This window comes from Salvelinus sp. IW2-2015, linkage group LG23 (genome assembly GCF_002910315.2).
Source record: "Salvelinus sp. IW2-2015 linkage group LG23, ASM291031v2, whole genome shotgun sequence".
In the NCBI taxonomy this organism is placed as follows: Eukaryota; Metazoa; Chordata; class Actinopteri; order Salmoniformes; family Salmonidae; genus Salvelinus; species Salvelinus sp. IW2-2015.
In genome coordinates, this window is record NC_036863.1 from 41646357 (window position 1) to 41661593 (window position 15237).

Sequence of the window (15237 nt, forward strand, 5' to 3'; positions counted from 1 at the left end):
CCATCCATGAGTGAGAAACCTATATCCCAAGTATAGACCATATAGTGTTCCCTACAGCCATTTAAAACATGTATACTTACTTGCAGTGACCTATTATAAAAACAAAAACAGGAATACCTATACTTCCCAAACGACTTACCTGCGATCCGAACCGCCATGTGCCCAGTGTGTTGCTGCTCTGGAGAAGACCTGTGTGTAATCCTCTCAACCAACTACTCACAATCATAAAGCACCAGGTCATCCCAGCAACTGTAAGAGCAAGGTCCCATCTCCAATGGTTTTTTCTTCTTCTAATAAAGATATTAAATCCCTCCCCGAACCCCTTCCTATTCCCAACCCTACACCCTAAAACTAAACCCTTACCCGAAATCAGGTCTGTATCCCCTACCCAAACCTTAAAATCTATATTTTTCTTCTTTACATTATATTATACAATGAAGATTGTTTTATTTAAAATCAAGCCCCCTTGTCCCTTGGCAAACCTCACCCTTGACTGGACAGACACACTGAGAAGAGGGGTGGAAGCCCTGAGCTATCCCTACAAGCCCTAATTCTCTTTACTTACTTACTACAGCTTATGGGAAATGTGCTCTTTTAGTATATGTCCAGTGGTTTTCCTTAAGGAGAGAGAGGGCCTAAGGGAAGTGCCAGCCCAGACCTTATGGTCTTGCTCCCTTGTGTGCCTGCTTGCTCCTCAGGTGGTCCTTCCTCCCCTCTACAGACCCAGATCCAGACCCAGCACCTGCACCAATCCCCGGTTCCCAGTTCCAGTCCCAGCAACAACCCTGGACACAGGAGCAGACACCACAACTGCCACTGCCAGCCCAGACCCCATCCCCTCCCCCGACAGAAGGACACAGACACACCGTCAACCACACCACCAGACCAAACTCATACAAGATTCATTCCTAAACAGACTTTGAAGAGAAACACAGAAATACGAACAGTGAAAGCAATACTTATCTTACTGATTTCCTTATTTTCCTTATTTTGCTTTGAGGTTTTTTGTTGTTGCTTTTATGGTGATTCATTGCTTTTTCCTTCTGGGATGACAGTAACCTTTGCTGTGTTGATTTCAAATCAAATTGTATTAGTCACATGAGCCGAATACAGACCTTACAGTGAAATGCTTACTTACCAACAATGCAGTTAAAAAAAATACGGATAAGAATAAGAAATAAAAGTAACAAGTAATTAAAGAGCAGCAGTAAAATATCAATAGCGAGACTATATACAGGGGGGTACCGGTACAGAGTTAATGTGCGGGGGCACCGGTTAGTTGAGGTAATATGTACATGTAGGTAGAGTTATTAAAGTGACAATGCATAGATGATAACAACAGAGAGTAGGGTGGCTGGAGTCTTCGACAATTTTTAGGGCCTTCCTCTGACACCGCCTGGTGTAGAGGTCCTGGATGGCAGGAAGCTTGGCGTCAGTGATGTACTAGGCCGTTCGCACTACCCTCTGTAGTGCCTTGCGGTCAGAGGCCGAGCAGTTGCCATACCAGGCAGTGATGCAACCAGTCAGGATGCTCTCGATGGTGCAGCTGTAGAACCTTTTGAGGATCTGAGGACCCATGCCAAATGTTTTCAGTCTTCTGGGAATAGGTTTTGTCATGCCCTCTTCACGACTGTCTTGGTGTGCTTTACCATGTTAGTTTGTTGGTGATGTGGACGGTTTAATGTGTTAGAATGTTTGTTAGGCGGTTTAATGTGTTAGAATTGATTTGATGTTTATTTTTGACTGTTGATTGATTTGAAACTTAATATTGAACTTGACTATTGCTTTTGATTTTGATTGAACAGAGGAAAAAACTTGTAAAGGATTTAGGAAAAAACAAACAAAAAGTCCCCACTTCAATGTCTAAGAAAATAAACCAAAACACTAGAGTAAATACTATATTTAGTGTTGAGCGTTAAAAAACAGCAGCGTTGCAGTTCTTGACACACTCAAACCGGTGCGCCTGGCACCACCTACCATACCCTGTTCAAAGACACTTAAATATTTTGTTTTGCCCATTCACTCTCTGAATGGCACAAATACACAATCCATGTCTCAACTCATCACCGGGGGCAAACTACCTGCTCTCCAGGACACCTACACCACCTGATGTCACAGGAAGGCCATAAAGATCATCAAGGACAACAACCACCCGAGCCACTGCCTGTTCACCCCGCTACCATCCAGAAGGCGAGGTCAGTACAGGTGCATCAAAGCAGGGATCGAGAGACTGAAAAACAGTTCTATCTCAAGGCCATCAGACTGTTAAACAGCCACCACTAACATTGAGTGGCTGCTGCCAACATACTGACTCAACTACAGCACTTTAATAATGGAAAGATTGATGTAAAAAATGTATCACTAGCCACTTTAAACAATGCCACTTCATATAATGTTTACATACCCTACATTACTCATCTCATATGTATATACTGTACTCTATACCATCTACTGCATCTTGCCATCTTTATGTAATACATGTATCACTAGCCACTTTAAACAATGCCACTTTTATGTTTACATACCCTACATTACTCATCTCATATGTATATACTGTACTCTATACCATCTACTGCATCTTGCCTATGCCGTTCTGTATCATCATTCATTCATATATTTTTATGTACATATTCTTCATCCCTTTACACTTGTGTGTATAAGGTAGTTGTTGTGAAATTGTTTGGTTAAATTACTCGTTGGTTATTACTGCATTGTCGGAACTAGAAGCACAAGCATTTCGCTACACTCGCATTAACATCTGCTAACCATGTGTATGTGACAAATAACATTTGATTTGAATTGTCTCAAGACTTAAAAATCCTTCTTTAACTTATCTCCTCCCCTTCATCTACACTGACCGAAGTGGATTTAACAAGTGACATCAATAAGGGATCACAGCTTTCACCTGGATTCACCTGGTCAGTCAATGTCATGGAAAGAGCAGGTGCTCCTAATGTTTGTCCACTCAGTGTATAGTGAATACTACAGTTTACTAGTCATATCCTAAACCAAAAAAATAGAATAAATACTACAGTAATGTCCGCATAAACACTGTAATACTACAGTATTTATACTATAGTAAACTATAGTATTTCTTCATGTGGGGCTGGCAGCACTGTGCTCTATAACAAACATAGCCATATTGTACATGTACTGTCTACCCCACATTGACATTTTAGATGAAGCTGGCCTGCGAGCAGGAAAGTAACAGAGTGGCAGGATGCATTGGATAAAACAATACATGCCAGGCTAGCGACCGTCTCTGACGTTCTAGAACACGAGACGGTGTAGGGTAAAATTGAACAGGAGAAATCTGAATAATTAAATCTTTCATCTTGTCAATGTCCATGTCGATCTAAAAACTTCATCTAGATGAAACAGATGGAGGAAACTAATATTAGTGCCAGGGCATCAATAATCTACAAGAAGGCATGTTGAGATGTCTGTCCTTCCATCTGTGGCTCCATTACTGGCAGCCAAGCCTATATAGAATGATGGGGACAGGCGGTCCATCCAAGCCCAGTCTTGGAGCTTCGGGGTGCAGGGTCATCTGTTGATACAAGGTCATCATCACCATGGTATCCAGACTGGTAACAGGGTCATGGAGAGGACAAAGGCTGGGGCTTGAAATTCATCTATTCTACCCCTTTGGTCATTTTAGTGGTTGGTCGTTGGTTTCATGGCCTATTATTATGGGATGCAGTCCCTTCAAGTAACCATTGCAAATCCAGAATCATTATTTACCTCAGTATATATACAGTGTTCCTGTAAGGTTCTTTAATGCAAATGTGACAGTGACAAACATGGATAATGTCTACTAAGCTGAAAAGATGCTGCTATACCTCCTGAAATACAGACAGTGCATTCGGAAAGTATTCAGACCCCTTGACTTTTTCCACATTTTGTTACATTACAGCCTTATTCTAAAATTGATTAAATTGTCCCCCTTATCTACACACAATACCCCATAATGACAAAGTTTTTTAGACATTTTTGCAAATTTATTGAAAATATCACATTTACAAAAGGATTCAGACTCAGTACTTTGTTGAAGTACCTTTGGCAGCGATTACAGCCTCAAGTCTTCTTGAGAATGATTCTACAAGCTTGGCACACCTGTATGTGGGGAGTTTATCCCGTTATTCTCTGCAGATCCTCTCAAGCTCTGTCAGGTTGGATGGGGAGCGTCGCTACACTGCTATTTTCATCTCCAGAGATGTTCGACCGGGATCAAGTCCGGGCTCTGGCTGGGCCACTCAAGGACATTCAGAGACTTGTCCCGAAGCCACTCCTGCGTTGTCTTGGCTGTGTACTTAGGGTCATTGTCCTGTTGGAAGGTGAACCTTCGCCCCAGTCTGCGGTCCAGAGCGCTCTGGAGCAGGTTTTCATCAAGGATCTCTCTGTACTTTGCTACATTCATCTTTCCCTCGATCCTGACTAGTCTCCAAGTCCCTGCAGCTGAAAAACATTACATTTAAGTCATTTAGCAGACGCTCTTATCCAGAGCGACTTACAAGTTGGTGCATTCACCTTATGATGTCCAAACATCCCCACAGCATGATGCTGCCACCACCATGCTTCACCGTAGGGATTGTGCCAGGTTTCCTCCAGACATGACACTTGGCATTCAGGCCAAAGAGTTCAATCTTGGTTTCATCAGACCAAAGAGTCTTGCTCAGTTTGGCTGTTTAAGAAATATTTTGGTACCCTTCCCCAGATCCGTGCCTCAACTAGAGTTGCACATTTTGGGGAATATTCAGGGGTGGAAACTTTCCGTGGGAATTAACGGGAATACATGGGAATTAACGGGAATATATGGGAAATAATGGAAATTAATATTAATACCATTTAAATGTAGATGTTTTTTTTGCATTGGATATACACTACCGTTCAAAAGTCTGAGGTCACTTAGAAATCTCCTTGTTTTTGAAAAAAAAAGCAAATTTTTGGTCCATTAAAATAACATCAAATTGATCAGAAATACAGTGTAGACATTGTTAATGTTGTAAATGACTATTTTAGCTGGAAACAGATTTTTTATGGAATATCTACATAGGCGTACAGAGGCCCATTATCAGCAACAATCTCTCCTGTTTTCCAATGGCACGTTGTGTTAGCTAATCCAAGTTTATAATTTTAAAAGGCTAATTGATCATTAGAAAAGACTTTTGCAATTATGTTAGCACAGCCGAAAACTGTTATGTTGATTGAAAAAGCAATAAAACTGGCCTTCTTTAGACTAGTTGAGTATCTGGAGCATCAGCATTTCTGGGTTCGTTTACAGGCTCAAAATGGCCAGAAACAAAGCACTTTCGTCTGAAACGTTATTCTTGTTCTGAGAAATGAAGGCTATTCCATGCGAGAAATTGCCAAGAAACTGAAAATCTCATACCACGCTGTGTATTACTCCCTTCACAGAACAGTGCAAACTGGCTCTAACCAGAATAGAAAGAGGAGTGGGAGGCCCCGGTACACAACTAAGCAAGAGGACAAGTACATTAGAGTGTCTAGTTTGAGAAACAGACACCTCACAAGTCCTCAACTGACAGCTTCATTAAATAGTACCCGCAAAACACCAGTCTCAACGTCAACAGTGAAGAGGCGACTCCGGGCTGCTGGCCTTCTAGGAGATTCTTTTTTTTTTTATACATTTGCAAAATAATCTAAAAACCTGTTTTTGCTTTATCATTATTGTGTGTAGATTGATGAGAACGTTAAAATATATATATTTTAGAATAAGGCTGTAACGTAACAAAATGTGGAAAAAGTCAAGGGGTCTGAATACTTTCCGAACGCACTGTAGTTCCAGTCTGACAGTCATGAATTCCCCACTTCACGTGGACAGAGCACGACGAAATAACTGACAATTAGGCACCTGCAGGCGTCAGAATTGTCACCCTCCCGACTGGGTCTGAGGGCAGCGTGTGGGAGGAAAAGGAAATCCCGTTTTACACTTCGTTCCCCTCTCGTTTCTTTACTAAGCTTGTGGGCACACCACATCTAATCCAAACTATAGAGGCGCTCCTCGCCTTCACGCTAATTGGTCGCCATTCTTAGACTTGAGGGCGTGGATACAACCACAGATCTCACCCAACACGCTTCCCATCTACACACGATGGAGGGGCATTGTCGCGGACGTCCGGCTTGTCAGGCTATTTATGTTTTTTTTTTTTTTTTTTTTACATTACTTGGAGATGGACAATCTGTTACAGTTAGAGGATGGGTGCAGCAGCATTTTGTGTGTGAAAGACAATGGCTATTGGCGTGACAGCGCATTAGGGCACACCATTAAGAGGCTGCACGTGAGCTCGTGTGGAAGCTGGAGGTGTTGGAGGCCTTGACCCAAGTGAATCTGCCTTCAGTACAGCCAGCCTGCTACCGGGAGAGTAGACTGATATCTCTCTCTCTCCCACACAGGCTGAAACCTCAACACAGCCAGAAACACTTTCCACTACTTCCCCAGTGTCTGCTGCCCTTTCTAACATTTCACAACTCTTATTGTATTTTGTTACTTTGTTCATGAGACATTCTCACACACACACACACACACACACACACACACACACACACACACACACACACACACACACACACACACACACACACACACACACACAAAACAAGTCTACTGCCTCATGGCAATAACTACACAGAAATCAATAACATGGGTGACAGATTACACACAATACCATGCACGGTTGCCATTGGTAACGTTGCGTTTATTTTCCATCTCAAAACAAATCATGACAAGACAGGATGGAGTTTTAGCTTGAAGGTTGAAATCGAGTTCGCTGCTATATTCAAGAGAGACAATGAAAAACATGGGTGTAAATCCTTTCAGTTTAAGACCTCTCCAAAGCTTGGTCCCTGACTGCGTATCCATTACCAGAGCATTCAAATCAAGCCCGTTTAGTTCATTACACAAATTCCTAGTATAAAAGACATAAAAGTGATGTTGCAAATTATTGAGGTCAATCAATAAAACAGGTCATTGTGGAGGGAAAGAATTGAAAATATACAAATCACTTTTTTTATTTATTCATCACTAAGTATGCAACAGAGTATTTCCATCCCAATAGCCTTATTCCTCAGTGTGTCACTTTCCACCACTCAAACAAGGTGTGGGGTAAGTTTAGCAGACGTCAGGCAAGACTGTCCTTTTATATGCTGAACACAAGGAGATGTACAGTGATGTCTGTCTACGTGTCTTCTTCATCACTTCCTGCCAGGCTGCTGTCAGTGGAACTTACTTCTTCGTCCTCGGAGGTCTTTGGTTCCACCCCAGGGTCTACTACTGCCTCTGCTCCTGCTTCTTGGCTCTGAGAGTTGGAGGGCTCTGTCACAGGTCCCTCTGCCTTGCTGGATGACTCCTCTGTGGTTGTGTTTGGTCCCTCTGTACTTCCTGGCGGTGCCCCCGGCGGTGCAGGCCCCTTGCTCCCACCCTCTAAGTAGGCTGCCCAGCCTTTCAGTCTCTCCTCTCGCTCCCTCGTGGTTTCCTCCACCTATAGACAGACACACGCCAACGGTTATTTTCACTATGGTACATTAACAGAGGTGGCTGATATGTTCCCGGGAAACAATTGATGAGGTGTTAAGCCTCTCTTAGCTTTAATGTGATAGTGACCTAGCAACTGTACTACCTGTCGCTGCCTCTTCATGAGCCCCATCTGTGCTGAAATGTGGGCCATAGCAGCTTCTAATGTTACAACAGCATGGTTCTTACCTGGTAGTCAGTGGATCCATCCCACAGCTGTGCTGACAACTTCTTGCCACCAAACCAGCGACCGTCCAGTGCTATCTGACACACATCTGCATCCTCTGGCTCTTTGAAGGCCACCGAGGCCACTCCATCAGGATGTCTCTATGGAAGACATAGGACCACGTCACTAGCTAGGTTTCACTCCAATTACCGAAAGATTTGAATGCGAAATTTCCCCACCAGAGGTGTTTCCGTCTAACTTACTGGTTGCGAATAACAAGCAGCACACAGTGATGTCACACGTGGCAAAACACTCTGTCGCATAAACTTTGATTGGTCAATTTTAAAAGTTTGAAGTGTTTCTTTTGGATTGTTGACATGGTAGCCTACACGACAGCGAGGCACCGATCATCATGTCACCAGCATACAAATACGCCGGTGACATGAAAATGCAGTCCTTCACCACCCTGTCACCATAACTTACTTCAGTCTGTTCAGCCTAATAACCTCCATGGTTTCCCACGTCGTAATAGTGGGAGAACACAACAGAGCTAGCTTCCAAGTTTACTTCGACAAAATATCTCCATTTAGGCAAAAAAAAGCATTTCCTCTACCATTTGTTGCATTCTCTCAATGACAGAAAACTACCCAGCCATATAGAATATATTTTATGTTGTCAACATTCAGGAAAGTTTACCAACAATTTGCTGTTTCCACCAGGCCTGCTGTGAGTTTGTTTTATGCAACAGGTCAATCACTGCATAAAAATGGTTGGATAGAACCATGGCTACTGTCAGAACACTAAAAATACAGTTCCCAATTGACACCTTACATTGACATGTTTCGGATTTTGGAGTGTGTTATTTTGCTTTGTAAACTGGATGGTTTGAGCCCTGAATGCTGATTGGCTTACAGCCGTGGTATATCAGCCCGTATACCACGGGTACGATTTTTTTATTATTTTTTAACTGCTCTAATTACGTTGGTAACTAGTTTATGATAGCAATAAGGCACCTCGAGGGTTTGTGATATATGGCCAATATACCACAGCTAAGGGCTGTGCCTAAGAACAGCCCTTAGCCGTGGTATATTGGCCATATACCACACCCCCCCCCAGGCCTTCTTGCTTAATTATACCAGAGTGACTGAAATGAAGTGAGCTGATTCCCATCAGTAGGCACTTACATCAAAAATGATGACCTTCTTCACCTGACCAAATTTCTCACATTCAGTCCGGAGGTCGTCTCGGTACTCATTTAACACCAGGGGGTCTTCCTGTGGGACAGAGATACGGTACACAGGTTTACTACAGTGCAGAAAAGGACTGGAGGTGAAGTGTTGCGATGTGAAACTAGAACACAACGATTCCTGATCTCTGACGGGAGAAAGACTCAAGCCCGACTCCCTAAAATACGACAGTGCTGTCGATAGTAAGGAGTCTAAATCAATTTAAACGACTCATTGCGCTGGGGGTATTTGCTGCCCTCACACCAGTCATCTATATCTATTCACAACAGCTCTTTGTGGTCGTGAGTGAGTGAGAGAGGTATTTGCTCACCTCAAAGTCATTGGGGTGGAACATGTTCTGGATGATGAGCACACGTTCATGCCTCTTGCGCGCCTCCCCTTTCTTCTCTGGCCTCCAGTCCAGCTGCCTATCAGTCAGATCAATGGTGAGAGATGAGCCACACAAAAGCCTAAAAAGGGACACCTAAATGCCCAGAAGCATTGAGCTATTCCAATTCCAGTTATAGAAATATGGCAGGACGGGACATACTTCTGCTGTGCCTTCATCCTCTTGCGGTAATCCTTGCTCTTCTTCTTCTTCTTACTGGCGTCGTACTGACCCTTGAGCTCGAACCTGGCAGCCTCCACGTGGAGCTGATACCCCCTGATCTCTGACTCGTCAATCAGTCGCTCAGCCAGGGCTACAGACTCCTTCTGCAAGGGAGGGGGAAAGGAGAAGCACGCTGAATGGAAACGCTACACACACACATCCTCTCATGGAAATAGACGCATAGCAACAAAGAGATCCACCCAGACGTTGCCCACTAACGCTGGGAGAACACTAATGGTCTCGATTACACTCCTCGTAAGACCAAAACACACACACAACAAACCATTACAACGCTAAGCCCAGAGCACTCACCTTTAAGTAACAGCAGAGTCCGTCGCCTTTCTGGTTCCCCTGGCCGTCCCTGTAGAGTTTGACTTTGTACTCCTCAGAGATGGGGTCCCTCATAACAATGCCACACTTAGACATGACCTCAACAAACTCCTCCGTGGTGATGTCCGGTGGAAGACCTGAGGAATAGAAAATAACTTCCCTGACTGAAAGGACAGTAGGAACTTGCCTGAACAATGCATTTCTGCCGAAACAGTGAACATTCAATTGTGTTGGTAGCCATCAGATCTGGGTTCAAAATACACGTGTATTTAAATATTTGGATTTCTTATTTTCGGTGTATTTGAGTATTTTCAAATACACTGGCCAAAGCACAAGCCGAAAACAACGACTTATATTTGAAGTAGTTGTAAATACATGCCAATACTTTCAAAACATATTTCCAAATCAGGGATCCAGACTGCGACCATTTAAATCGCACCACCTCACTAAAGACATCCTATTTTTTGGAGAGGCTAAAACCATGATTTGTAATGAAAGTGTCTTCCTGCCGCTGTATCTGTTTCACAGGGCCCTGATGCTGTGTTGAATGAGCCACTCTCTCTTTCTCTTCTTTCCCGGGGGAAAAAATGCTCCGGGGTAATTTTGTAAAAATATTTTTTAAATCTAACTGCGTGTAAAACACAGCTTTCCTGTTGTCCCGGTTGAAGAGAGGAGGTTCTCAGATTTCTATAGGTATAAAATGTTTTTTTTCAACTCTCAATGTTGAGCTCAATAGCAACTATTTTACAACCAACATATTTGATATGGCTTTGAGATATACGGAGACAGCAAAATGGGCATCAGCCATTACGATTGCATAGGCCTCAATTATTGTTAGATTAACGCATGGCTACTAGCAGTGGGCATTATGTTGAGAGCTAGCGATTTAGCTAACGTGTTTTGAGTTTCCATTTACTCAGGTCGTGAATTAGCCTTTGATATTAGCGCACATACACTACCGGTCAAAAGTTTTAGAACACCTACTCATTCAAGGGTGTTTATTTATTTATTTTAATTGGTTTAACACTTTTTTGGTTACTACATGATTCCATATGTGTTATTCCATAGTTTTGATGTCTTCACTATTATTCTACAATGTAGAAAATATTAAAAATAAAGAAAAACCCTTGAATGAGTAGGTGTAGATGCAGGCAAATAGATTTCTATAAAAACATTTTTTTTTAAAGAACATTCTGGAGGCCTATTTTAACAGTAAAATATAACAACAAAAGCCTACTGTCAACCCACAATTCATGACATTCACTGGATTAGGTTGCACATCTAAATATTTTGAATCACATGTTAAATAAAACAACTTATTTATTGAATACCATCTCATTAGTCTATTACACTTTTGAATAAATCACTGTGAATAACTTTATATGATGATTACACGTTTTCTAATGCGCGACGCTGCAAAGAACATTGGGGCATGGTGGTACCAGGAGAAAATGTTCATCTGGAGCCCTGCAAATACATTCCAATATTCAACTACTTTAATTTTCAAAGAAACTTTGTCTAAATAATTGTTTTGAAATGTATTTGAAAGTACTGTATTCAAAATACAGTAAATAGTATTTGAACTTAGGTCTGGTAGCCATATCCAGAGAAGGGAGACTTACCTGACACGTACACATTGGTATTCTTGTCGGTTTCCACATCAAACCAGGCTGCAAAGACAATGATATTTGTTTGAGTATTCCCTTTGAGGATACACCAAGTCACATGTCGATTTCATTCTAAACACATGTCTGTAAGACATCCTGTACCTGCAGTATCAGCCTTCCTTTTCTCTCCTTTCTCCTTTTTGCCATCTTTCGGCTGTTCCGTGTCAGTGCGCTTCTCGGCTTTCTTCCCCTCCTCTGGCTTGGCTGTTGTGTCCGTGTCAGGTGCACACGCAGCATTTGGATCATGCTCCCCATCCTTTGTGAAGCCGTAGTTAGCTTGATACGCAGCAAGGAAGTCCTCTGTTATCTGGACAAGAAGACCAGAATTAGCCCAACCACTACTTCGCACAACACATTCTCACAAATCCATGAAAACTGACAGAGGGTCATGGCAATTCTAAAAGGTTCTAGAAACATAACATTAGAACAGGGATGGGCAACTTTGTTGGGGGTGGGGGCCATCAAAAAATCAGACCTCGTCATGAGGGGCCGCAGTGGCATGTGGGTCATCCCCCATCATTTCCCGCAATTCTGCACATTTTGCAATGTGGAGTAGAGAAAATGTTGCAGCTTTAAAGCAAGTTTGCTGCAATTCTAAACATTTTGCTATTGGGCGGAGAGAAAAATGTGCCGTTTTAATTTCCTGCTTTAATTTCCTGCAATTATACACATTTTGTCATAGAATGGAGGAAAATGTTTGCAGTTTTTTTAGATGATAACTGGGCCCCACCATGGTCGGTTATTCGACCATGCTTACAAGTTTAGATAGCTGGCCGCTAGACTAATTAACCGATCTAAAAATGTTTGCTGACATGGGCTAATTGAATGACTGCTGATGCACAAGCAAATTTCGAAATTGCACCTTGTGATTTCTATTATTCTAACTATCAACTGTCAGTTGAGAACCTGACTGAGTTCCTAATATATATATATATAGATATATATAATTTTCTGGGGGGAGGGGGTAAATTGGTCCGCAAGCCTACAAAAGGCGGGCCGCATCCTTCCGCCAGTTGCCCATCCTTGTATTACAACATCAAGTCGTTGCAGACAGAAATGTAAGGTTTCAGCTAAGCAGAAGACGTGATGGTAACACACTTTAGGAAACCATGCTTTCTTGTCGTGGTCCCAGTCATACACCGTCCCATCCTCTGGGTCCACGAAGGTGTTAGCGTCAGCTCCGTCCGCCTGTCTCTGGCCATACAGCTGCTGCAACCGGAGCTGCTCGTGGAACTCCTTATTTCCATCAGTATCACCACTCATCTAAACAACACAGGAAGTTACAAGAACATACATTGAAGATCTTGCTTGTTTAGAGGACATGTGTTGTTGTTGAATGGGCCACTACTAGCTAGAATAGTGGGCCAGCCAGCCAGCCAGAATAGTGGGCCAGCCAGCCAGCTAGAATAGTGTGCCAGACAGCTAGAATAGTGTGCCAGCCAACCGGCCAGCTAACAATTTAAAACAAACGTAAGACTTGTGAACTATCAAGTCAAGAGTTGCAGCTAGCAAGCTGTTGATAGCTGTGTGGACAGCTAGCTGGTTAGCTAACGTTCGTGAACTAGCTACAAATCTATACTGAACAAAAATATAAACGCAACTTGCAACCATTTTACTGAGTTACACATCATATGAGGAAATCAGTCAATTTAAATAAATAAATTAGGCCCTAATCTATCGATTTCACCTGACTAGAGGGGTGCAGCCATGGGTGGGCCTGGGAGGACATACACCCACCCACCCACTTGGAACCAGGACAACCCAACCAGAATGAGTTTTTCCCCACAAAAGGGCTTTATTACAGACAGAAATACTCCTCAGTTTCATCAGCTGTCCGGGTGGCTGGTCTTAGATGATCCCGCAGGTGAAGAATCTGGAAGTGGAGGACTAGGGCTGGCGTGGTTACACCTGGTCTGCGGTTGTGAGGCCGGTTGGACATACTGCCAAATTCTCTAAAATGACGTTGGAGGCGGCTTATGGCAGAGAAATTAACTCTGGTGGCCATTCCAGCAGTCAGCATGCCAATTGCACGCTCCCTCAAAACAGCTGTGGCATTGTGCTGTGTGACAAAACTGCACATTTTAGTGGCCTTTTATTGTCCCCAGCACAAGGTGCACCTGTGTAATGATCATGCTGCTTAATCAGCTTCTTGATATGCTATGCATATCAGGTGGATGGATTAGCTTTGCAAAGGAGAAATGCTCACTAACAGGTTAGTAAACTAATTTGTGCACAAAATTTGAGAGAAATACGTTTTTTTGTGCGTCTGGAACATTTCTGGGATATTTTATTTCAGCTCATGAAATCAAGACTTTACATGTTGCGTTTATATTTTTGATCAGTATAGCTACAGTAACGTTAGCTAGCTAACGAGTGAGCTACCGTAGCTAGCTAACGAGTGAGCTACGTTAGCAAGTAGCCCATGGGTGCTGCGTGACAATCTGAAATCAGACAATGAAAAGTATATTACACACATCTTTATAGCTACTAACGTTACTAATATCTAGCCAATTGACTGGACCTGGCTAGTTAGCTTTGTTTATTTATAAAAATTGTAGTTACTAAGTTAACGTTAGCTGACAATCAAGCAAGTGTGCCTAGTTAGCTAACTAGCTAACGTTAGCAAGCTCTGCTTTGTGTGTTTTGCCAGGAATTCGACTAGAAAATAACGTTACATAACGAGCCAAGGGGCAGCAATGCTTGTCTTTGAAGATCAATTATTTGTATGTGGATTATTGATTAGTTAGCTAATTAAACGTTAAAACATTAGCCAGCTCAGCTACCTTTGGCTTTGACGGTCCGCCGCCAACGATGACTGAAGATACACTTCCGGTGTCAAAGAAGAACTTCTGGTAGTAATAAACCCATGGAGTCAAGGTTAGAACGAATCCAGCTTTTGTCAACTCAAAACGTAAAAAGTTTTTTTTTAAGTATAAAAAAATTGGCATTTTAGCTAACCCTAACCTGCTACGATATTTCTCCTAACCTGCTATGAAATATGAAATTTGACGTAAATTTGACAAAAGCTGGAGGCTTTCTAGCCATGACCTAAATCTGTGTCGTCACCAGGGGAGAACAACTGCCTCTCAATGAAGCCAGAATATACAGTATTTGATGAAGCCACGCAATTCAAGGCCGACCGTGGTACTGCAGGCAGGCATTGTTTGCAGAAAACAGGATCCCCCGTTATAGTCAACGGGAGTATGGCGATTTTCATGACTTTGTATGGGCAAAGATGGGGGTATGTGTAATTGCAATAGTCTGTAAAAAGAATGGACAAAGCAATTACTGGTTATGGTCCAAACGTGAAGTAGAAAGGCTCCTGAGTGGCACAGCGTCTAAGGCACTGCATCTCAGTACTAGAGTCGTCACTACAGACCCTGGTTTGATTCCAGGCTGTATCACAACCGGCTGTGATTGGGAGTCCCATAGGGCGGCGCACAATTGGCCCAGCGCTGTCCGGGTTAGGGTTTGGCTGGGATAGACTGGTTAACTTAGGGCTGCAATCCCGTTAACGGGATCGATATGACAACAGCCAGACAACAGCCAAGTCCAGGGCGCCAAATTCAAACAACAGAAATCTCATAATTAAAATTCCTCAAGAATACAAATATTTCACACCATTTTAAAGATACACTTTGTGTTAATCCCACCACAGTGTCCGGTTTCAAAAAGGCTTTACAGCGAAAGCACCACAAACGATT

General features: G+C 42.7%; 1 protein-coding gene across 1 annotated transcript; it reads right to left on the minus strand.

Annotated features, from left to right (window-relative positions):
• Positions 1-6693: 6693 nt before the first annotated feature.
• htatsf1 (HIV-1 Tat specific factor 1) lies at positions 6694-14424 on the minus strand. Its single transcript, XM_023968464.1, has 10 exons — positions 14317-14424; positions 12632-12796; positions 11636-11840; positions 11489-11536; positions 9849-10003; positions 9477-9640; positions 9258-9354; positions 8885-8974; positions 7724-7861; positions 6694-7502 (listed from the first exon to the last, which is right to left on the minus strand). Exons 2-10 carry the CDS (start codon positions 12794-12796, stop codon positions 7200-7202), a joined length of 1365 nt encoding a protein of 454 aa, XP_023824232.1. The 5' UTR covers positions 14317-14424; the 3' UTR covers positions 6694-7199.
• Between the last annotated feature and the right edge of the window lie 813 nt (positions 14425-15237).

Excerpts from the sequence above, each read along its gene's own strand:
- htatsf1 (XM_023968464.1), bottom strand. The coding sequence starts at position 12,796 with ATGAGTGGTGATACTGATGGAAATAAGGAGTTCCACGAGCAGCTCCGG. Across the intron at positions 11,537-11,635 it reads AAGGAAGGCTGATACTGCAG|CCTGGTTTGATGTGGAAACC; the intron begins GTACAGGATGTC and ends TTGTCTTTGCAG. Across the intron at positions 9,355-9,476 it reads AGGATGAAGGCACAGCAGAA|GCAGCTGGACTGGAGGCCAG; the intron begins GTATGTCCCGTC and ends TCTGACTGATAG.